Genomic DNA, 25,527 nt, shown 5'->3' on the forward strand with positions numbered 1-25,527 from the left:
ATCGGGAGTAACTCTGTGTTTGTTTCATGAAGCCCAGAGCTGGCATCATCAGGAAGCATCAGGAAGCACTGACTTTTCTGAAGGCAATCAGCATCTATGTAGCATACCATCAGCCGCCTGTAATTTATACCCCTTCCTACCTCACCTCATTTCAACTGTTTACAGTTCAATCTCTTACCTGGCAATCACAAAGAGCACGCAGCTCACTCCTGTGCAGGCTAGCAGCACGTACATCCAGATATCAGGAGACAGGGGGTTAAGGAAGGAGAACACGCCTGGGTTTGTGCCATTAGGTTTGCGGTACAGGATGCTGATTCCTAGTGTCATGAAGGGCTTGGAGAAGTCGATGGATTTCTCTCGAACATAGGTGATCGTCAAAGGAGCCACAGCCAGATCTGCAACCTTAAAAAAACAGAAGAAAAGACTCAAGATTTCACTATGAGTATCTTAAAAAATATATAACCCAGATTTCCATGCATCAAAAGAAGCCAAACAAGTCTGCATCAACCATGCATACACTCAAAGGTTTTCTCTGTTTTGCAGATTAATTGAGACATATGAAACTACAAATGTTACATGAGGGGCTAAAAGAGATGAGCAGAGGTCAAATTAGAGCGTTTTTCTCCTCCCTCTGGAGATGGAATGAGGGAACAAGAGGCAACTTTAGACAAGTGATCGTTAAAAGCCTGTTGGCCAATTTTGACGTTATTAATATGTAGGAGTAAAAACCTCTCATAATTTATAACTATAGTCCACCTTTAATGAGCGAAAGGGAAAAGAAAGCTGTTTAAATAGCCAGAGGGGGCCAACAGTCTCAAGACACTGTATCTCTCAATAACATTAAGCAAAAAAAGCAGCAGAATTCCACTGGTCAGTGAACACATCACCCTGCTAACAGGCTCTGTTGCCACGGGCAACAAAGAGGGTTATGTGACCTTTATCGCCAACTTATTTGCCAATTTAACATAAGACTAGAATATTTATAATTTTTCCTTACCTCAAACCATCCATTTTTTTCAGAGTTCATGTAGAGAAAAACCTTTAACCAACTTCAACTTAACTTATAATATTTTCAGATTTATTTGGTTTTGTTTTGGACTGCCAACCAGAACATTTGCAGTAAGTCACACAATGCATCAGATCACATATATTGTATTTGTTTTAGGAGCTAGAGTTCCTTTTGGTCCTCCGAGTTGAATCAGAAAAAGTGTTAAGTTTGAGCTCTTTACAAGTTTCAGATACTCTTTACAATTTTTAATTAGAAAAGAAAGAAAATGATATCAAATAAAATAATTCGGGTGCTTAATTTACCTAATTATTAACCCTCAAATTTAGTTCATTATGCTAAGATTCAGTTGGAAGTCCTTGGACGAAAAAAAACTTGCTAAATCAGCCAAAAGTGTCTTTGTTTCAACCAAAAATGTGAGTCAAGCTACAGCACTGCAGATATTTTGAAGACCTAATTTTTCAAGATGGGAAGTGCTCTGGTTTCCGTCTTAGGTTTATTTGTAGCTGTTGTAGCCGTTTTACATAATCTTGTATCAGCAGGCAAATCTACTTGATGCAAACATTTTAAAAGCTTTTTCTTTTCTTCTTGAGGACAGAGGTGATAAAGTTTCACATTTTGCACATCTTTACAGTGATGTTGTCATTTTGGTAAACTCAAGTTACTAAAATGTGAGCAAATCCGAAGAAAATAGGCTTCATTTTTGGATTCAAACTGTTAAAGTAAGTCTGAGGGAAGCATTAGAGTGTATACCAATAAACTGAGACCTACGAGTATTTGAAACAGATACGCAGATGCTACAAGCAGGGGATGTGGAGGACCAATAAATGATAGCATTGATATTGCAGATATAAACATAGCAGCGAAAAGGTTGTTGAACACTACACTGGCTACACCAGAACTAAAGAAAAGTTGGCATCTTTACCCAGAGGCATATGTAACTTTTCATCATCCATATATAACTGTATGGTGACTATTAGTAACTTACATGGTCAATCAGCTCCCGCACCATCCCGTTCCACTCTCCTTTGTCGTTCTGGGCGCCGTATTTCCCGTCACCCACTAGTCTGACTTCATACGTGAAGCCCAAGATGTTGGAGAGCTCTTTCAAAAGGTCCAGGCAGTAACCTTCAAAACGGTCATTTCCGGAAAGCTCTTTGTCTGATTTTTTGTACATCACATATGGGTTTTCCTGCAAAAGTTAGATAAAACACTGTGTTTATATCTTTTCTACATTCTAACTTATCTTCCTCTGCACTGTCTCAGCTAATAGCTACTTAGTTAATTCATCTGAAGATGCTTCTCCATTTTATCACTTTTCTTTTGGCCGGAGTAAAGAACCAGCAAACCAGCAAATCCAGTTTCTTTGAATTTCTGAATATGAGTTTCAAATATACTTCAACACCACACATTTCTCCTTTACTTCTTTCATCTGTGTGCAAAATGAGAGAAAATTGTGAAAGCAGTAATTCTCTCGGTCTAATTTATCCAGTTCAGCGTCCTTTATTCTCCAGTGTTGTCTCCCTATCTGCCCTCTCCACATCTCATATATCCTCCTCCTCCTCCTCATGCTCTCCTCTGTTTAACCTTCCTCCTCACCAGAATCGTCGTGACAATAAGAGTCCTGTTAGCCAGAGAGTCTGTCACATTGTTATTCTTGTCTCGGTGGGACTCCGTCAGGTTCATCCCTTTGTATGAGTTCCACACAGCAATCTGGAAAAGCAAACAGGGCATTAGATTTATCGCACTCAATCTTCTGAAACAGCTGTTTGACACTTGCTTTCAAAGCCTGAACATACTTGGGTCTGTGAACGCTTTGACTGAAGGTGTGTTTGAATCATAAGAACATTAATTAAATTAATGGACAGAAGGTGATTGATTGTTCTTATTATCCTTTGAACCAAACAAACAAACTCTGATGTAGTCCTGAAGTCTTCACAGCAACCTGAACTGCTCGGAAACCCTGAATATTAATCATATTTTCTGATTCACCGAACAGAAAAATGAAGAAGAAGTGTAAAGGTTTAAAGACCTGACACTCCTGGCTCATCTTCAGCTCTCCGCTCCATTCACTACTCTACAACATTTCCCACCGCTCAGCTTTGCTCTGATGATTCTGGGCAAAGTGCCGAAAAACTTCACTTTATGTACAGTGAATATGAAAATGAAGAAGCAGCTCATAAAAAAACCTCAGGTAAAAGTTAACAGCTATATCGCAGCGAGCCAGTTCCACTCCTGTGGTGTGTGGTGATTTCCCTCAGCTGTTGATCGTGATGTTTAGCTTATGCAGCAAAGCTGCTTTTATGAGAAACATAAGAAATAAAAACCCCTTTGAATAAATTATTTTTTTAGTAATGATGCAGACATTTGATAGTTTCATACTTCATTGTCTGAGTCCTACAAAAAGCAGACAGATATCAACTCTTAATTTCAATGAACTGATGTTTTCAAAGACACTTAAGTAGTGTGAAATAAGAAAAAATGAGTGGGCAAGATACTCTCTGAATTTGTTGATCAGAGTCAAGCAACCATTAAAAAAGCCACAAATAAAGCTAAATAACCCAAACTTTTACGTTGATATCAATGTAAGCCTGTGAGACTTTATCAGTTTACACAGAGCTTTTGGACATAGATTTCCAATATTTTGGGGCATTTTATTAAAAAAAGAGTAGGCCAGCCATTGAATAATAATAATAATAATAATAATAATAATAATAATAATAATAATAATAATAATAATAATAATAATAATAATAATAATAAATAAATAAATAAAATAGTAAATAATAAAATAGTAAATAATAAAATAATAATTAATTATAAAATATTAATTATAAAATAATTAATTATAAAATAATTGTCGAGAGAATCACATCACATCACATTAAAAAGTTGTTATCAATATGAGAATAACAGTTTAACAATAACAATACTTTTAGAATGAAGTCTGAAGACATGTTAGAAAAAAATATACATACATGAAAATTTTTGCAAATAAATTGGTAAATTAGCAGGACAAAAGTTCTAAATCTTAAGAACATTAAGTCAGGAAGTTGTAAATATGTGCATAATTGATCTACATGTAAATTTACACAGTTCAGGGGTGATATCAGAAGAGCATTGAGCTACCTGCACAAAAATAAACTCTGATTGTCTTGTGAATTTGAAGCATGCACAGGCAGCCTTGAGACCACCCTTTTTCATGATAGATTCAGTTACTTGCACTCTTTACAGAATCCTTATATTTACCTAAAACAATGAGTCAAACTCCACAGGCTGCTTCATATTCCTCATGTTGTATTTCAGGATGCTTACCTGACCTTCTGGATAACACATAGATTAACTACAACTTCATGATTTTTTCTTGCAATAATACAGTTTAATTGTATTGTAATTGAATTTTGTTTCATTTTAAATGAATGACTTTATTCTTGAAAGCTCATCATTTTTCTATAATCTTGCTCTAATACTCAGTCACACCAAATGGTAGCAGTAAAAGACAATAGCACAAAAATAACAGAACAGAAGAGAAAAACATCAGGGGAGTAACTAGTAAGCAGCTCTTTTAGCTGCAGCTCTATGTGATGGTGAGGCATTGGGAATCACACTAGCAGGGACGGTAAGAATGAAGAAGCAGGGGTCAGACAGGGTGAACTGGTACGGAGAACAGCCATGGACCGTATAACTCCAGGACAGCTTAGTGTTTGCTTTCCATACTGTCACACTAACAGTGGATAAGAGTGTCTACTTTATCAGAGCAGGCGGTATAATCCAGACAGTTATCAGATTAGAAGAGGCGTCTGGTCGCTGGATTTTGACCCTTTCCAATCCCCTCACTCATTAAGAGCTGAGCAAAGGTCATGGGATGTGACACGGTTAAGTGCATTACCCGATCAAGCTTCATCTGTAGATAAGAGTGAAAGTGAGTGATATGAGACAAGCGTTTCTTCTTTTGCAACCTGATCCATAAAGAATAAGAACAATTACCTGTCCTTCATTCAGAAACAATGGCCTGGATGCACAAGAAGATGAGTAGTGGGGAACAGAGCAGTACTTTGTATCATACTGAGCTCTAGAGCCTTATTTTACCCGACTTCTATAGCAGAAAAGGGCTGTACAGGATTACCTACTGGAAGAGATAACATGCTCTTCACTCTTCATTATGTTCTATCTTATTCACAGAGTCACACAGACCGAAAATGGGCTCACTTCTAACCTTGCTAAAAGCACTCTATATCTCAGACGTGGCACTTTTGCAAAGGGTCCTCTCTGTGCAGGAGTCCATAAATCTGTCTTATCTCTGGACACGGCAGATGAAGAACACAGTGGCTGGGGTTGGGTTTAATTAATTGTATTGTCCTCAATCTCAAAGATAAACGAATGGAGAGAAGAACAATATTTTTTGAAGGGTGTGGAGGGTATTTTGTTCCCAGATTGTCCAGTATCACATGCAAAAGTGTTATTCTATTTTATATCACCCTCCTTGAATCATAAACTGCATGATAAGTCCTTTTGAACTGTAAAAAACAAGTGAATCTCAGTTTAAAGTGTAAAAAAACAAATTTAATCTGACCAAGCTAATGAAGTCAACAGTAAAATATAGCCTAGGACAACCATGCAGCATACAGTCATCATCTTTTTAAAGCCCTAAGTCATGGATTTACTGCATACAGCCTTGGAAATTTATCGAGCATACCAGAGGAGCTTCCAACTACAAAGTGTGCTATAAAAACTGACAGGAATTCACTCTCAAACGCTGGAAGTTAAATATTATCATTGCATCCTCAAGCTCATCTCCAACCACAACCAAATCAGACTGGAAAACCATTACCGCAAAGCTGGAGAATTACAGAACAAGACCAAGAGGGAAAGACTATTTCCAGAAAGTCAACATTTTGAAGGAAATATTTATTTCCCAGAAGAATTTAACTTTGTCTAGTCTCATCTTCCTCTTAAAAAAATATTTAACAGTCCAGTGCCCAAGAATTTACACAACTGCAGCAGACTGATAATTCATTTTTCATGACCATGAAGCGGAGCTTTTTATGTGATGTGCTTTCCATGTTGGGGTATTTCCTCTGAGGCGAGGCTTTTGAGGACTGAAAGTACTGAATGGAATTAAAATATCACTGTTGGTATAAATCGCTGCTACAGAACTCGACAGATGCTGCCTGCCCACATACCTGTCTGTCAGATAACTGAGCCAGTGAAGAGTAAAAACATTGCCAACTTCTGCAAGTAAAATGTCTTTGAGGTACTGAATCAAATCAGAGTTTGTCCTTTGAATCTACTGATTTGTTTCAAGGATATAAACAAAAGACATAAGTAAAGAAAATAAAAATTAAGTGTGTTTTAAGACTATAGCCATTTAAATTACACAAAAGTCTGTTTGTTAGCACAGAAAATGTTGCTTAATGGCTAAAGCGGTTAAAGCTCATGTAAAAAACTTTTAGGTTTTGTACCTTCTGTGGACAAAGCAGTGACGACACCTCTCTGACTGATTCTGTCCTTTAGACACAAAACTGATTTTATTATTTTTATTTTTTGTAACAAAACATGTCCCCCTGATGAGTTTCAAAAGTTAAATTTAATCAATCACTAAGATACTTTGCACTACAATTGAAAAATTTGGGGATCTGACCCGAGATTAGTCAGTGGAAGCGCCATAAAAAGCGTGCCGTACTAAGCTGAACCAAGCTGAACCGTTTGGTGGAAACAAGACTTTTTCATAGAGAGTATCTGCTCAAGTTAAAATGGCAAGCCAACAGTGACATGGCAATGCTACACAGATATGACATAACAACAAAATGCTTTTTAAAGATGGGTGTAAGAAATATTGGACAACTACAACTTATATTTTTATCAGTAAAGAAATCCTTGGAGAGACTGATTAAAAATGTTCCAATTACATACATTTTAAAAATGATGGATGACATGATAACTCCCCAAAAGTGAAATCAAAAACATCTGCACTCCCCCACACACCTGAAAATAAAACATACATCACACATATCAGCTTTAACGTATTTCCGGTCAAAATAAAGATGGCTACATTTACTGAATGCCAATTGCTATAAAACCTCAACTCAAATTTTTTTTTTTCAGGGTGGTCTTTGTGTTGGGTTCTGTGGTGAAGCCTCCATTGCTGCAATAGTGTCATTACTCCTCAACTAAAATGGCTGAAAAAGACCACATAGGTCTCAATTTCGAGGAAGATTACATCGGCCAACCAATTGCCATTCAAATAATAAATGTACTGTGTGTTTATCGTGTCATATGGTTTCTTCATAAACTCGCAAACTATGCTCATAAATAAAGCCCCGTTTCCACCAACCAGTCCGGTTTAGACCAGTACGGTTTGGCACGGGTTGGCTCAGTAAAGCCTGGTCCTGTTTGTGTTTCCACAGCCAACCTTGCTCCCTTGTGGTAGGTGGCATGTGAGTCAGATGCTGATAGCCACATCAGTTACACAATAGCGTTAAACTACAGTGCGACACAGTGTTCCTCGCTAATAAATCCAACAAAGAAGAAAAATGTAACACAGTAAACAAAGAGCAACTATGGGAGACATCCAGCAATTTGTCTTCTTTGTGATTGCCATGTGGCTCTTTTTTACAAAGCACAATCAAGTTTCGGTTCAGAGAGGCTGTGTGCCACCAGGAGAAATACAGCAGCTGTCACATGGTAAGTGACGATTCTTACAACCAATCAACGGTCTGTAGTGTTGTAGCTCCACCTTCAGGGATGTTATCGGTTTAGTCTGGCACCCCTACGGATGGGTCCCAAAAAGTGGGACGACTTGTCTTGGTTATTTGGGGGTCTGTCCTGGGATTAGTCAGTGGAAACGCCACAAAATGCGTGCCATACCAAGATAAAGCGAGCTGGACTGCTTAGTGGGCTGAAGACTCTCCAGTAGCATAACACACTCTCAACAGTCAGCAATGGTACAGGAGAAAAATCGTTGATATATGATATATCGGGATTTTTTGTTTGGCAATATCAAAGTCGGGATTCTTTGTCAAAAAATCTTTTTTTTTTCTAATTCTTCGTTTCAGTCTTTGTTAATAAACTGGAGCAGAGGCTGAAATGTTTCTATTTGACTCACGTGATGTGCAATTTATGGGAAAATATGGCTCCTGATATTGTCTGTAGACATTATCATCATCATTTAACTTTTTCACATGGTCTGGTGTTAAAGTAAAAATCGTAAAAATTGTAAATATCGAAGAATCGCAATTTAAATTGAATAGGCACCTCAAAAATCATAGTAGAATCGAATTGTGAGAATAGCACATCATCACAGCCCTAGTGTAGGTAGTGAACTGACAAGTCTGTAAAATAGGGCAGAATAAATACAATGTATTACTTTCTACTCAGTGTGGAAAATGAATGTCTTTACCCTGGCTCACCTCTTTCTTCCCATGGAGGTATTGTTATGTCAACATAAACCAAGGAATAGCCTATGATTTTTTTTCTTCCACCGCTGACAAAGTTTTGACAAGTGTCAGAGCAATGCCTGGACCCAAACACAGGGCAAACTGAAATGTCAAATACATTGGCATTGCTGTACACAAAAGTCAGTGAAGAGAAACAAGGTTGACGAGGCAAGGAGCAGGGAGGTGTGAGGCATACAGAGTGTGTAGAGAGGGTGGGCAAAAACAACTACTGAGCAGACATGGTACTGGCACAAACCTTGATCCACCTTTTCGTGAGACGACTTCCACCCTCCACAACACCCTTTTGAAAATGTGGAGAGGGCGAGATGAAGCAGTGTGGAAAAAAATAATCAGTTGTTGTGACATAATTGATATTCATGACTGGACATCTAAGCCTGGTGATAAAAGGTGTGCACAGACTGTAGGAAATCTCGACAGCATCTCTCTCACACACAAACACACACAGACACGCCTTAATGGAATGAATCAGCCAGCGAGGAAGCAACATGGGAGTGGTGTAATTGACTGTTCCAGGCCTGTATGCTCACCCTGGCAGTGCCATCCTCTTTGAGGCTGATGATGTCCAAATCAAAGTCTCTCCTCAGGCCATCTGTCTTATTAAGAACAATGTGCCCCGTCAGTCCATCCCACTGTGCCTGCGGAGGAAAAGACATGCACAGAGAGAAAGGTGGGAGAAAGTCTCCGATGCTGTATGAGTTCAGCGACTGAGCGGAGCCTCATTGAAGCTCTGCAGCAGAGTCCCAGGAGGGCAAGTGAAGGGGATCGAGGCAGCGAGGAGAAGTCAGTGTTGACAGACGTCTGAAAGACTCAGGTGAAGACTGGAAGACAACTCCAAGATTTTCAGTCACACAGTCTTAATATGCATGAGGGTTAATGTTCATGACAGCAATAGTAACTACATCTACTGTTGCTTTCCTGCTGACTTAACTCAATGAGAAATGCATGATCTGAAATGTTTTAAAAGCCAACAGATGTCATCAGTGTGTATTTTTGCATGCACTGTGTACACAAATGTACAAGTTTTACCTAGAGCACACTTAATTCTTGATTCCTGTGCACCAATCAGCACCCTCCACACACAAATCAGTCATTTTTTTGGTATTGTTGTAATGCTGTGTTTTTCCATCTTTATGTTTCAGGTTTATACACATATGTCACCTAAATCTGAAAATAGTGGAAATTTAATATGTCTAGTTATGGGAAGCCCCATGGCTCCAGAGATAAAAGCTCAAAGTGAGCCTTAAGACAGCCACAGGAACAGCAGACATATTCTGCCATTACCCAGGATGTCCTTTCCTCACCTCTGTTCCTTGACCTTGATGGAATACATTACACAGCCAAGGACAGGTTTGAAGGAGGGGGTTTGAAAAACACAACCACAGAGTCAAAAGAATCTGCACTTGGACTGGATGGACCTCACTAATGTCAAGTGAACTGTGAAGAAAAAATGCAATCTACCAAACATGGTCCATGCTGCCACATAAATGGTGAAGACTTAGTGATGAGTGCACCTCCATTAAGGTTTTAACATGTTATGAGGCAGCAGGGCTTTACAGGATGATGCAGCCATTGGCTGCTGTGACGGTCTTAAGACCTGCAGACACCTGTTTTTTTATCTGTAAATGTGAGCTAAATATAATCTATGACAGGTTTTTTTTATCAATCATCCAGTGTCCATTTGAATGCTGTGTCCTACCTCATGTGTAAACCCTATCCGTATATGGTCCACCTGTGTCTTATTGCTTCTAGACTGTCTGTGTGTATATTCCCTGTGGGTCTTCCCTCTTGTTGGCAGCTCATTATGTGTTCTCAGGCGTTCCCTTGTATCACCTGGACTTTTGGCTCCACCCTTTTTGCCTGCACTTCTTTCTTTTTATTATTTGCCCTTTTTGGATTGATAACAGTGGAATCAACTTTGGGCTGAACATAAAACCCTGCCCGTTTGTTCACTCCTGCCCTTGTGTGGGAGTCACACACTTTGGATCTATCATTCTGTTTTTCTTTGCTGTGTCAGTTGTTGGAGTGCAAACATTTAGTCCACTGAACAATAAAGTGACTTCAACTTCACCACCTGAATTGCTAGTCTGTTATACAAATAAGTACTTTTATTACTGTGGCCCAAAATGCTGGTCTTATCTTTTTAGTCTGAATTGTGGCACAGCCACCTTCAACTAGCCAGAACTTTTTTCTTGATGCTTTAATACTCTACGCTAATGTAAACAAACAGACAAAAAGTGGCATCTCATCAAAAAATGGAGATAAAGCTGTATCTAGACTGTGTAAAGTGACGGGAGCAATGAGTCACCAGAACAGGGATTTGTTTATTAATCTGCATGAAAGACCAAAGGTGAGTGGTGCTAGCTCTGCTAGCTTTAGCCACAATCTGCCCAAGAGGTTATGTGTTCAGGAAATTTGTTTATTTATTTGTTTGTCTGTGAAAAACATAACTCAAAAAGTTAAAACTCTTGGATTGCTTTGCAAAACAATACAAGACAAGGTCACAATAATTTCTGACAGATGTAAAAGTACAACCCAGATTCTGGCAATATTCTGGATACTAAGATGTGGAATATGAAATATGTACTGGATCATCATAACTTTCAACACTGTCAGGTAACAAATTACCGTACAAACCTGCAACTAACACCTAAGTGTAGCAGAGAGTCTGCTGAAATGGAGTATAACATTAAAGTAGGACTGTGTTGCATGACAATCACAATATGTTTGGCGGAGGTCTGCAACATTTACCCACCAAATGCATGATTCATTGTGAAGTCATGGTATTTAAATGCAGATCAAGTTTTGCAAATATTGTGAATAATCATCATTGCATTATTTTTAAATGAATATTAAAATATCACCTTAGAACATCCCGGTCAATAGCTGTTAGTAGCATATGAATTAAGTTAGAAAATTGTGAGATCTTCCATAAGATTAATAAAGGCTTATATGCGATCAGACTCATTCATTCATTCATTACATATCTTAAAAACCTCCTTTTGTGCTTGTGTACTGGAAAATAAAACCGTGTTCACAAATTCAAAACACAAAACAGACACAGTGAATATTTTGTACCACAGAGCCAGAGGACAGAACACAAAGGTTATATTGGCCAGGATTTCATTCAGCTGTTTGAAATGAAAGATGTGCCCTCATATTTTGCTGTCTCTTGTCAGAAATGGTTTTTAATTGCGTGCTGTTCGAGACATATTACTGGTTCATGCAATCAAAAAGGCTCTTATCTGGTGATGAATGGCACAGGAGGACAGATGCTTCAAAGGATGTGATGGGGCAAAAAATGAATAGCAGAGGAGATGAGAGACACTGAAATGCAAAGAAATATGGAAAGAGGAGAGAGGAAGTATGAGTAAGGGGACTGAATGGTAATGTTTCCCCACCATGGTAAGCAATGATCCTCTGTTAGATTTAAAACCGAAGAGATCAAAATGTTTCTGTCTGTAAGCATCCAGTCTGATCGGTAAGCTAAGCTGAAAGCTGAGTGCATAAAAACTGTGTACGTGTTTCTGCTGTGTGCTCTTAGGAACAAAGCAAGGCTGAAATGATCTGATGAGGTTTGCAGACTCTAAGCACGGAGGATGTTGCACCGACTGCTCCCTTGTCAACAGATCATCAAAATAGGATTATGGTCAAGCTGAAGGCAGCAGCAGTTTCTTTTTTAAGTCATACAAATGGTGCAGTGGGAGGGGGGTCATAAATTGCAGTGATCACTAACCTCTTTGAAGAGGTTCATGAAGCGAGGTCCAAAGCGCCAGGGTTTGTGGCGGTGACACTGCAGGGAGCTGACCGTCATCTGAGTGGCCCGCTGGGACGCTACAGCAACCATGAACACAGCGTCGTACATCAGGGCTGCATCTGTCTGCAGGGGAGGGGGATGTTGTAATTTAATTCTCTATTCACACAAGCTAACTTCAGTGGTTGCAGCTGAAAACATGTCTTCAAGATAAACATGCATATGATTGACCGCAGAGGTTACATTAAACAAGTAAACGGGATACAGTAAAGATAAAATAATGGAGGGGAAAAAAGTTATTACAAGGTAGAAATATAGCTCTCACGAAGATTTACAGGACAGCAGATGCTTGCATTTTACAACTTGTATTTAAACATGCAAGCAGCATACAAATGAGCATCCTTTGCTCTCAGCAGAGCAGGTGTTTGTTTTGTTGTTGTTGCTCTGTAATTGGGAGAAAAAGACAGCATGGAGGTTTACTTACAGTCATGATTCCGTCCATCAGACCACTCTCTTGTTTGGGACCCTGCAGTCTTTCCATTGCCCACCTGTCCATTGTGGAGGCTACATATGGGTCATCAACATTTAACAATCTGAAGCCAGTCATGTTGACCCCGCTGTATCTATACGGCTCCAAGTCCAAGGCAAACAAATCCTGCAGGAGGGGAGAGGGGGAGATGGAGATGAGGAGTTTTAACTTGGACTTTTTTCTTCCACAAAACAACTTCAGTTGTTCATTTTTCTAACTCACCAAAGTCGTGAAGAAGAAATGGTAGTACTCTGTCATCATCCCCATAGATGAAAGCTGCAAATTGAAAAAGAAGAAACAGAGTAATGGAGAAAATTCTCAACCATATTGCTTATTTTAAATGTGATGAGTTCTCCACTTCTGCAGCTACAGTGTCACATCTTCAATAACAAAGTAATTTGGCAGGTCATTCCTATTTTTGCACGGTCCATCGAATATGCTATACATTTATATGCTTAGGCTTTTCTGATTTTTGCACCAAAGGTGTTATCAAACAGAGGAGGGAACAAAAAAGATTAATGAATTTCACTACACTTTAGCTACTAAAGAAACGACTGTGGCAAAATTAAATCAAGTTTTGTCCTCTGTAATAAAACACAGATACAGGAAAAAGCTGAAGTATCAAGACAGCAGGAGTGGATGAGACTTTCCATCAGGGGTGCTGAAATTAAGACACAGGAGGATAGACACAAATATGGTTGTCAGCATGTCTGTTAATTTCATAAATCATCAGCGTCCATCTGTCATCTTCAAACTCCAATGAGAGTTTTTGCCAAATAATAACAAACCCATGTGATTGAGAAATAGATTCTGGAGCTTTTTAAATCATGATGAGCTGTTTCACCCGAAGAGGCAGCTGAAAAACGTATCTTTTTATAGGTGTCACACATATTACTATGCTATCCTATCCAAACAAGGAAATGGGTTTCATATGGTTTTCTAGCACATTAAAATTGTGTTGACAAGAATCACAGAGGTGGCTGGCCCCAAGGGAAACATAAATGTGCTATAAGATCATTGGGACAAACAAATAGAGCGATTGCAACAAACCTGCTTCAGTAGCTCTGCAGCCATGCGGTAGGAGCAGTCAAAGAGAATAAAAAACTCCTTGTCTTTCTTCAGCTCCTTCAGCAGAGGTCGGGCGTCTTGGTTACCCGGGGTCAGCTGGCGGATCTTGATCTTGAGGTTGAACTTGGCTGGAGCCTTTATCAACTCCTGCATCCGCATCAGACCTTAGAAATAAAAATTAAAGGTCCCATATTATGCAAAAATCTCTTTATTAAGTCTTTGAGTGAAATTTGTGGGTCTTTGGCTTTCCTCCTAGCCCACAAAATGTGATATTTAATGACAAAGCCTAACCTAAAACGAGCTGTTTGGAATTTCCGGGATTTGCTGACGTCAGCGTTTCCCTTTCTTAACCAATCAAGAGCAAGTCTGACTGGTCCACTGGAGCAGTCAGACTTGCTCCAGTGGACCCCGCCGCTTTTTAAAATGCCAAAGCTGAAGCGCTACTTTGTTTTTGGCTGAAAACAGCCACATAGTTCCATGCACAAGCTTCCCATCTCAGAAGAAGACAAGACTAAGTAGCTAGAGTTCATTTATCAAGGAAATGTGCCAGCTACACTCAGTTAAACTGTGCATGTGTGTACTAGTCACTTCACGGCCGATTGTTTTTCCAACTTTGGACAGTACAGCAGAGGGCTAGCGAATAGACTGGTCCTGAATCCAGGTGCATTACCAACCAACCACCAACACACCTTGGACCCTGGAAATGTGAGTATTTTAAATGCTGTGTGCTGTGGAGCAGATGTAAGAGCTTTTCCTCAGTGTCCCCCCCTGTCTCTGTGTTAGCTTCAGGATGCTAACTTTAGCTGCTGTTAGCCTGTTGTTTTAGCCTGTAATGTTACGGTAAACGAGCTTCGCTGTTTTCTAAACATTGTGCACTCGGAGCTCATGGCCCCGCTCTCAGTGACGCGGAAGAACGGGGCGGTGTCAGCGGTGGCTCATTTACATATGAAGGCCACGCCCACTAAATCAGACCGTTCTGAACAGAGGGGCTATGACAGCCTGGAAACAATGCTGCTGTGCTTGATTTATTGGCTTTTTGGACCAAAACATGTGACTACCATTTCACGAAGACATCAGTGATCCATATTAAACTGCAGAAAAGGAAAACATAAATACTAAACAGCTTCTTTAGTACAAGTAGCATTTATTTGTTCCTAAAAGATCAAAGACTGACGTGACTGAAGTTCAGAGTCCTGTCCTGTAACTGGGAGATGAAGTTTGTATTCAGGAAACTATTTTTTGTGTACAAAAAAACACATACACACACTCACTGCAGACTACACAGGCTGCTTTCCTGGATTCCCTTAAATTTGTGTAAACACTAGTGTGCAGTTTTGCAGGTGTGCATCTGAGTGACATTTCAGGAAAATTAGATTCTGATTGAGGAAAAAAAAATCTATGAACTGTGGCATTTCAACAAGGGCGTTTCATATTGTCTGGCTGGGAATCTATATGAGACAATGCTGGATTTGAGGCCATTGTTGTTGTTGTGGTCTGGCTCTCCTCGGTGTGATGTCAGGGGGCAGGAATACTGGCAGCTGTTTGATATGAAGCTTTCGTGCCCCCGTCACAGATTGGGTTCACCAGCCGGTGCGAAAAAAGTGACTTCAGCTGACAGTGGAGTTGTTTTTTTGTCTGTTTGTGAATAATTACAACCATGGCATAAAAATATATTCTAGCCCCAAAATACAAGCCAGAAATACTGACCTCTTCAAATATCATGCAAAGATATTTTGGCAAGCAAAATTCAGTTTCTCCTTCAGATATATTTTTATTATAATCAAAAAAATCTGTAGACAGGTGGTTGTTATTGTATTTCATCATATCAAACCAAAAGATATCGTCCCTGGTTTGAGCTATGTAAAATGTAATCAAATCGGAACAGTTGATCGTTTTTTTCAGGCTATATCTCACAGAGAAAAACCTGTGAGTAGAAAAGTTGTTTGCTTGCTGAGAAGTTTTTCCTTCCCTCGTGCCCCTTTGACTGAAATTTGAAGTTAATCTCTGGCTCAATTTACGAGGTTAGAATAGAAACCATGTTAGAAACTCTTCATCCTACCTGTGCTGTCCTCATAAACCACCGTTAGCTTCCTCCATTTGAAGAATGTGACCACGTCCAGGATGGCTCTGGCGATGGCTGTGTACTCGGGATACAGGTTGATGAAGAAGGTGTCTTTATTGTCCACTGATGGATGTTTCCAGCGGGTCTGTATGTGAGGCACCTCCAGCGCGTTGCAGATAGACTGAACGGCGCTGACGGAGGAGCTGTGAGAGGGGCCGAACACAGCAACCACCCCCAGAGCCAACTGGTCGCACACTGGTGGTAAAAAAGGAGCGCAAAGTTGAGACATGGATTGACTTGTGCTTTACAACCAGATTTCAGAGGCCATTGAAAATAAAATACACAAAGATGCCTGAACTATGTCCCCACCATCAAACTGAAAGTTAGGCTTACAAATGAAATCATGCTCTAAGCCTTTCTAGCATACTGTAAGCTAAAAGCTAAACTGATCTACCTGTGGTTAGTTTGCATCATTAGCAGTTGCCTACGCTGAACAAAAAGAATGTCAGAACATTGTCATGATTAACTTAAAAAATACAAATAAAACACCAAACCTTGACCTTTACTTGCCAGTGGTATATTTACCTTGGCTGACTATTTGCTATTATCACCCCGTCGCCCCCCTTGTTCAGTCAAAAAAAATCAAATGGTCTTAGAATTTGCAAATTCTGGTTTGCGACGTAGCCTTGCAAACCAAAAAAGGGAAATATTGCAAAAATGCTGAAAATATATTATACTGTTGTATAAATTTTCAATTCTGTTTTTGAGTTTTTCTTCTTTTAAACTGCTAATACTTCCATACCTTGTGCATCAGTCATTTACCAAATGGCAAAAATCCAAGTTTATGCAGTACTAGAAAAAGGGGCCAAAGCACTCAGACATTGGGCATTTTCAGGCCCAATACATAAATTACCAAATGTTGTCCAAACCGTTTTTAGACTCAGTAAGTACTTAAAATGCGTATTTCTCTGCCTTTGAGGTGTAATGTTGACCCCCTTCTTCCAATATTTAACTTCACCTATCTTTTATTAATTATTCAATATGAATCATCAAAAACATGAAAACAGCATATGTATTCATCTTTCCGCATATTACAGAGTATATGCTGAAACCCAGAGGTTAATTTCAATACCTTTTTAAGACTTCTTTAAAAACTGTCCAAAAAGTTTGAAGACCTCATCGCAATTTTGAGCTGTTGCTAGCAACTCATCTTTAGCTGTTGTGGTTTAAATTCAAATAGAAATGAGGAAAGATGTGAAGGAATAAAGCTTGAAAGAATAAATTAAACTACTGGCAGGTTTATTGACACTCCAATTCTTGTTTCCATACAACAAGTAACAGCAATAATTCAAGACCAACTAGCTGAAAAAACAAGAACCTATTTCATCATTATTAAAATTAAGGAAATTTGTGCGAGTGTGATTTGCTTTCCATCAGCTTCTTGTGCCCACTATTGGCACGTCATTCATTCATAACGAGTAAGCAGGCGGCTCTGAGGCGATCTAGATGGACTTGCTTGGTTTATTGTGTGAAATCTTGCATGTCCATTTTGCTAATCTCCAATAGGTGACAACTTCACTGGCTGAATGCTTAACGGCACAATCAGGGGACAGTTGCAAGGAGGAAAAGAAATATTCATGGATACTTTTGGAGTCAAATCTTAAATACCAACAAAATTTAACACCTTAGAAAACCATAATCAAGACTTTTTAATACTTTTCAAGGGCCGTAATTTTCCCACAATTGATTTATCAACTTTGAATACTTTTAAGACCTCGCAAATACCCTGTTTTAAAAACAAATCTCAAAAATGTTAGTAAGTTAAGGCTATTCAATGCTATTATCACAGAGTACAGTATTAACAGCAGGTATGGCCCAATGCGTGGCATGTCTTACTGAAACAGCCATGGCTTACCTCTCCGTGAGGCCTCAAAGCCATCGAACAGGTTGATCCTCTGAATGTCGTACGTAAGAGTGGTATTGGGCATCAGGGTCTTGTTCCTGTTTATATTGTTTACTGCAAACTTGAACGCCAGCTCGTCCATACTCACTAATTCACTCTCCCGCGTCTCAAAGATGCCACCTGCAAAGGGAGATGGAGAACAAAGATTCTGTGACAACAGCAAAAAAAAGTAAATCTGCCATGTTTGGTTTGAATAAACACCACTAAAATCCAAACTTGATGAGGCAATCTCATCAAGTCAAACAGCTCTCTGAAAAGCAAGAAAGGACACAAAGCAGTATTAGTCTGCTGTTTCTCAATAAGTCATTATGTTATTTAACAGTGGGCATCACCTGAAATTCACTTACGGCCCCCAGAAGCCTGATTCAAGGAGGGTCATTTCATTTCAGATGAGTTCTTTTTAAGCAAACCAAATCTTACTGCAATAAACAAAGCCATAAATCTGTTACGTCCACAGTAAAAGATAATATTTGTAGATCCAATGCCTCCAGCTTCAATATTTAACAAGCAGAGAATTAATTTGCTATTCTCACAGAAGCATACAAATGAAGATGAATATTAAGTACTGGAGGGTAACAAATCAAACTTTCACTCTGGGGCACAAAAGAATTGCTTTTTCCCTTAAAAAAAAAAGGAGCAAGTCTTAGAGATACTGTAGCTTCTTTCCCTGTTTTCACTTTTCGATACAGGGACCCAAGGCCACACAAAGCTCCGTGTATGGACCAGCTGTCTGCAGGCTGTTGAGAAACAATGCTGTTCAGACAGGCCTCTAAAATGGTCCCAAAGTCCTCATCAACATCCTGTCATTCTGGGTGCAGAAGACATGAAGTGAGGACTCAGGGCCTGGATAAAATGGAAGCAGCATAATCGCTACAGCAGTGTGTGAAAGGGTGGGGAATAAAGAGGTCCTGAGAGCTCAAAATGGGCTTTTTGAAAGATGAGAGTCGTCATCTGTGGAGGCTGTCAGGAGATCTGGACATCTTATTGTCAGTCTTATAGATGCACTATTCGGTGACACAGACACTTACACTCATCTGCTGATCCCGCAGATGTTCCCTCAGGCTGCACAATCCATTCAACTGGTTACTCTCTGTCCTGCTGTAATCTTAAGGAAAGTCTTGGATCTTTCATGTGTCCAGCTTTTGCTCATTGTGAAATGTTTGAAATGTTCACCATCTAGCTGGATACAAGATTTCACTTATTGTTGCAGCTTAAGTTATTAACAAGCATTAAAAACTGCTTTCATAACAATGTTCTCACACCTTGTCAGCCGTATGGCATTTTTTTTCAAATATCAAAAGATAATTACGTTTTCCCTCAGACTGGGATGTGAATATTAAACATCTTTGTTATCGCAAAAAAATACTAGTGAGTTAAACTAATTATCTTTTTTTATTATTAATATATCAGGCTCAAACTGCTGCACATATGTTGTATCTAAGCTGTAGCACAGCCACCTGCCACTACCAGGCTGTAACTCCAGTAACGCCCACTGCCAAACTGCTATAATGCTCTACTACCAGGAGTATCAACCGACACAGATGACTGATGGCATCTGGTAGTGTGGTGGAGTTTGGCAGCATTTTGATCAAGACAGTGGAGCTGAAGTTGTATGTTGGCTGAGTTAGAGTTAGTTTTGGCAGCTATCTTAAATTTAGCCAAAACTGCTGATTGGTTTTAGTCACGTAAGTATTTTCTTTTTCCTTTGCCCACAATAGTTGGGCAAAAAAACATGTTACAAAACATGTCTCAACAAATATGCTCTGTAACGTTACTCCAAACTAGGGTGAGGGGTAGGTTTGGAGCAGAGCAAAAAAAGAGTCCATCAAAGTATTTAGGTTAACAACAAATCCTGAGGAGTTCAACTCAAAACAAAGAGCAGAGTTTCTCAGAGACTTGGTGAAGCTGTTCGGCATTAGCAGAGGAGGTTTGGCAAATTGTTTATAGGTGCAATCCACACATTCAGCTGTGCTGTCCATCCCAAAAATGTGTGTTCCTTATGAATGCGGCACTATTTACAGTTTTTCTCAGTTGCTTTGGTACATTTCTTGAATCATCCGTGCCATTTGCAAAACAGTGAATGCATTTCTCAGAACAGTTTATACAAATAGCAAAACACCATGGATTACCTGCAAAAGCCAGTCACTGGCCCTAAATCCTTAGTTCATCCCTCAAAAGTAAATTTCTGTGTCAGTGAACGTGTCAGTGCATCAGAATGGCGAGTCATTGTGTATGGACAAGACAGTTAAATTGCTTGGTCATGTTGTCAGTATAACAGTGTACTCTGGAGGGACACTCTGATGTAAACTATTCTTAAAGTTTTGATGAAAGTTATTGTAAATTGTAAGTTCTCATTTCAAGAGACTGGATAATATTCATATTTTAACTTTCACTGCTTGTGCTGTAATTTGCTGACTGACCCCATCATTGTGATACAGAAAGGAGAACAAGGTGCTGCATTGCGGAAAGATATGCACAAAGATAGTGCAAACTGCTTTTCTGATTTGCACAACTGACACGATGATGTGAAGACTTAAGTAGTTTTGAGAATTTTAAAAGTAGAAATGTGAACATAGAACAGTCTCTTACAGTTTTTATCAGTTGCTTTGGTTCATTTCTCAGATCAGAATTGAAATTCTCTAAACTAGAGCCCAACCGATATGGGATTTTTGGGGCTGATGCCGATACCAATACTGGGGGCAAAAAAAGCCGATATCCAATATATCAACTGATACCCGATATGTCGGCTGATACATATAATAAATTCATTGATATACACGGGATATATACTGTATATTATCACAAATAAATATAATACCAATATGATTCAAGACAGAGACAGAACACTATTAAATTAAATCAAGGAACTTTGATTATAAAACAGTCAACATAAGAACTGTAGTTTAAACCAATGATAAATAAGAACAAGCTGTAAACACAATAATAAATAAAGAAATCAAACTGTAAACACCTTTAATAAATAAGTCAAACTTTAAACACAGTAAGTATTAAAAAAAAATGTAAACACACAATGAGCAACTAAAACGACGTTAAAAAGCCAAATTATAGTCTTACATTAGATGATGGTGGACGTGTGAATTACCAGTCGCATTTATCCCTGTTTATCTAAACAAAAAAGTAACTAACACGATGTTAAAACTTCATTCTATAGTCTTACATTAGATAATGGTGGACTGAGAGGGTGGGCACTCGGGCAGCGTGCAGCCCAACACACAGACACACAGGAGCAGGACCGATAGAATCTCCGTGGAGCAAAAAATTTCATAATCGGCTACATTTTGGCCGATGTTGATTAATCGGTGACAGCCATAATCGGTGACAGCCATAATCGGCCCGATTAATCGGCCTGACCTCTACTCTAAACCAGTGGTTCTTGAACTTTTTTCGGACATGTACCCCATATCATTTGTTTTTTGTTTTTGTTTTTTTCGCCAAGTACCCCCTAACAAGCACTAAGCAGTTTTGGAAGGAAAAAAAAAGAACATAGCACTGTACTCTTAGTGACTATTGAATATGATATTAAATTTGTGAACTTAAACTTATACTGGATTCAAACATTGATTAAATAAATGGTGATTAAGGAATTTTGCTTGGTTACTATTTTTTGAATATACATCTTTGAATCTTGCGTACCCCCAGGGATACACATTCCCCCCCATTTGAGAACCACTGCTCTAAACAACTTCTTCAATCTTCACATCAACGTGTAATTTGTGCTCATCAAAAAAGCTGTTTCTCATTTCTTTGAACAAGTTGTAAATGCTTTGAGACACCCATGCAAATGGTTATGTACAATTCTTTGCCGTTTCTATTTAATCAGCTACTTTTGTCATCTTGATCAAAATGGATTATCATCGGTCTCTGTTGAATAGTCTCAGCCCTCACAACATTTAGTCATGAGGTCATCACATAAGTCTTCACATGCAAAAAGGTTGAACAAGTTATCAATATATGTCGAGCATTTTTCCACACAATTTCCTTAAACTTTTTTCCAAAATCTGCCTGGATTGGTAAATTTCACCCTGGTCAGTTTTGACTTTCTCTAACAAATGAAAATGTGTGAAGCATCAGATCAATCAATGATCAGTTTTCTAGAATAGCTAGTGGAGAGATACTTGACATATTGTGATAACTTGTTCAACCTTTTTGCATGTGAAGACTTATGTGATGAACTCATGACTACATGTTGTGGGGGTGAGACTATTCAACAGATACTCATGATATTCCATTTTGATCAACATTGCAAAAGCAGTTGATAATGTAGGAAACAGCAGAGAATTGTACATAATGATTTGCATGGATGTCCCGGAGCATTTGCAACTTTTTCAAAGAAATGAGAAATTGATTTTTCTGATGTGAACAAGTGACATAGTGATGTGAAGATTGAACCAGCAGTTTAGAGAATTTCAATTCTGATCTCAGAAATGAACCAAAGCAACTGAGAAAAACTGTAAAAGGGAAATAATCAGGCTTCCCAATGATATATAATTTATTATTCAGCGTTGTTAAAAAAAAAAGAAGAAGAAAAGAAGTACTTCTTTTTGGGGTAAATTTATATTTTGTACCACTGTAGCTTTCCCTTTCATGAACAGAACATTTCTCATCTGCACAATAAGACAGTGATTAAAGTTCAGCGGAGTCTGTGAAGCATCCTCAGTTTCACAACAGGTAGACAGTTAATTTCAGTCTGCTCAAATACTGCTTGCTGATAAAAGTGTTAAAAGATAGGCAGGGGGGAAAACACTAAGGTTTACACTAAGCAGCGACCACTGGCTGAGTAAAGTATATTTACTGGGCCTCAGGGGCTCCATGTGTTTGTCAAGATTAGTCGGGTTGAGCCAGTCGCAGGACGCAGGACGTCTTGTAAATTACCAACCTGATTTAATGTCTGGCTGCGCAAGTCGAGAGTCACCATCAAGAGCATGCTGGTACACTCAAAGACCACAAATTGACTTTTCTGTGAAACTCTGATTTCTTTTTTGTGCATACTTGATGAAACTCCGCAGATTATCCTGCATTCACATGGTCAAACACAACACATTGAAAAAAGCACGGGTGCAGGAACTCAGAAGATGTGCTGTCACATAAATCCTTGCAAATGCAGCCAATTAGTAATTATGGTGAAGACCTGTTAGGCCATTAACATAAAAATGTCATTTCTACTGCAATTACAGTGATTACCAGGTACATGGCTGTAATTGGAAGAATAAAAATGTGGATATGCTTGGGTACAATAGGCTGGTGAGAGATTTAGCTGCCTGCTGCGGTGGGAGGAAAACATAAACCAGAAAGCTCAAGAACGACAGAGCTCTGTGCCAACCTGTCACACAGAATTGATCAATCCTTTCGACATCCCACAGGGGAGAGAAAAGTGTTTGTGTGTTTGTGTGAGTGCAGAATCTCACACCATCCATCACTTCTGTGTTAATTACAAATAATTATGTCTCACGTTAGTCATGTGTCAAGCCTCTCTTGCAGAGCTTGAACTCCACAATGAGCGAAGACTGCTGCAGCCGTAAAAACATAGGTGTTTTTTTTTACTTTAACGAGGTGTGTTTTTTTTTTTTCTTTCCAAATGAATTAATGTAGCTCAGAGCACTAAAAGCCTTCATTCAGCTCCCAAATATAATGAGGAATAATTTGCCTCAGGAACACAAATCCATCTGGCCTACAAGGCAGCATAAATGGGCGCTGAAAGTTTAGTGGAACCGCGGGACTGCATAAATGCTTTTTTAACATGCGTGCAGGGCTTGGCAGGTAGATTCGATCTGCATAAAACACGAGCACACTCGAGATGCTTTGCTTAAAACACAGGGCAGCTCATTACGGCCAAATTGAGGATGAGCATAAACAAAAAACTCAAAGTTCTTTCATTTGCAGCAACTGGTTACTGATTTTCCCCTAAAAGCCGAGCAGTTTAACAATGTTTTACATTCCAGTGAGATACCAGAGAGATGTGGAAAGAGCACAACAAATATCACAGTTTAGCCAGGGTGTCACAGTTTTGTCTTCAGTTCAAGAGAACAACTGGAACAGTCTGTATTTCTCATTTCCAAACAAAAGATTTTCGACTCGCATAACAACATGTTCTCACCTGCCATTTGCATACAGATTACAGTGGCAGTTTTAATACTCTGCCACAATCTGGATGCGAGTCGAGTGAGTATAAAGATAGAAAGAGGACACTTTGATATGTGCACTGCAAAAACTGAAATCTTATCAAATGTTTTCGTCTTTTTTTTAAGTAAAAATTGTCTTATTATTCACGATATGAGCCACTTTCAACTTATCAATCCAGAAAAATGTCTTGTTTCAAGTTATCAGAGTACAAAACTGAGGTTTGAATCGCTTGTAACCAGTAAAAAAAATCTGCCAATGGAACAAGAAAAAATTGCTTGAAAATTTCCTTGAGACTAGAACAATGTCTTAATACAAGTAACTTTTCTCTTGTTCCATTGGTAGATTCTTTTTACTGGTTACGAGCAATTCAGACCTCATATTTGTCCTTAAATAACTTTAAACAAGACATTTTTCTGGATTGGTCATGTGAATTTGGCTCATATTGAGTCTAAAAAGGAATTTTCTACTGAAAATAAGACAGAAACACTTGATAAGATTTCAGTTTTTGCAGTGTGGTGTTGCCTGATGCTGCTTTTTCCATCATTAAAACTATCAGCAGGTCCAGTTATGAGTAGACACTGGGTTAACACTTTCTGGCTAAAAACTCGATCATGCAAGGTTTTGCAACCTTACTATGCACAAAGACATCCCAATGATTCTTGCTGATTTCAACAAGGTTGCTTTTGGAGAAAGAGTCAAAAAATCATTTCTTTTTCATGTTGGTCTCTGTCTGACCCCAGATGACGGTCAGCAAAGAGCACGCTCGAGTTGAGTCATCTTTTCTCGAGCACTACATAGAAGCAGAAGGCAGTTTCACATCAAATGGCCACTCAGCGCCTGAGATAGAAGAAATGTGGGTCTTCACAACAGCTATAAAAGATCGCTGAGTTGAACAAGTAAGAGAGTTGGCCTTTTTGCTGACAGTTATAGAAACCACCGCCATCTGTGTCTGTGTGGAAACCACTCAGGAGAGGCGATGGAGATGCAGGCAGGAGGAAATGTATCTGGGAGGGTTTAAAAAAAGGGAGACAGAAATGGGGGGGGTCTCAGGTGTCAGACTGAGTGACAGACATTTCGCACACATTCACCCTGAGTGTGAAAACACAGGGGAAGCATTTTGTTTCGCAGGCAACAAATCAAGGGAAACGAGGCAAAAAAGCAATCAGGGATTTCAGAGAACACAGAGAGACGAGGACGGTGGAAAATGACTGAAAATGACAAAAAAGACGATGATCTGAGAGTCGTTGTGTACGTCAAAGCTATCAGTACACTCTTCACAAGACAGAGTGAATGACTCTTAAACATTTGAAAATATGGTGCCTCATTGTTCTTCTTTGATAATCTTTTGAATGTTCCATGTCTTCGGAAAAATCTCAAAAAAGCATTTACAAATAAGATGAAAATATGATGCTTTAGATTAGGGCTGCAGCTATCAAATATTTTAGTATTCGAGTATTCTACTGAAAATCCCATCGATTAATCGAGTAATCGGATAAAATACATTTTTGTTTAGATAAAGAGCACTTATTTTTCAAATTCTTTAAGAAATA

At 39.0% G+C, this 25,527-nt stretch overlaps 1 protein-coding gene across 3 annotated transcripts in view; it reads right to left on the reverse strand.

Moving 5' to 3' along the window:
- grik1a (glutamate receptor, ionotropic, kainate 1a) overlaps positions 1-25,527 on the reverse strand; it is a 48,022-nt gene that overhangs the window by 16,060 nt on the left and 6,435 nt on the right. For 2 of the 3 annotated variants that reach the window (XM_074671955.1, XM_074671958.1), the window contains exons 2-12: positions 17,789-17,956; positions 15,871-16,128; positions 13,794-13,975; positions 12,966-13,019; positions 12,699-12,869; positions 12,197-12,340; positions 8,991-9,098; positions 8,699-8,743; positions 2,606-2,719; positions 1,995-2,198; positions 179-402 (exon numbers count right to left, since the gene is read on the reverse strand). In XM_074671955.1, coding sequence (XP_074528056.1) covers positions 179-402; positions 1,995-2,198; positions 2,606-2,719; positions 8,699-8,743; positions 8,991-9,098; positions 12,197-12,340; positions 12,699-12,869; positions 12,966-13,019; positions 13,794-13,975; positions 15,871-16,128; positions 17,789-17,956 — 1,672 coding nt within the window. The remainder of the gene's footprint in view (positions 1-178; positions 403-1,994; positions 2,199-2,605; positions 2,720-8,698; positions 8,744-8,990; positions 9,099-12,196; positions 12,341-12,698; positions 12,870-12,965; positions 13,020-13,793; positions 13,976-15,870; positions 16,129-17,788; positions 17,957-25,527) is intronic. The other variant, XM_074671957.1, reaches the window with a different exon arrangement.

This window comes from Halichoeres trimaculatus, unplaced genomic scaffold, assembly GCF_033239565.1.
Source record: "Halichoeres trimaculatus isolate MK-OKI-2021-1 unplaced genomic scaffold, fHalTri1.1 fHalTri1_scaffold_6, whole genome shotgun sequence".
NCBI classification, from domain to species: domain Eukaryota; kingdom Metazoa; phylum Chordata; class Actinopteri; order Labriformes; family Labridae; genus Halichoeres; species Halichoeres trimaculatus.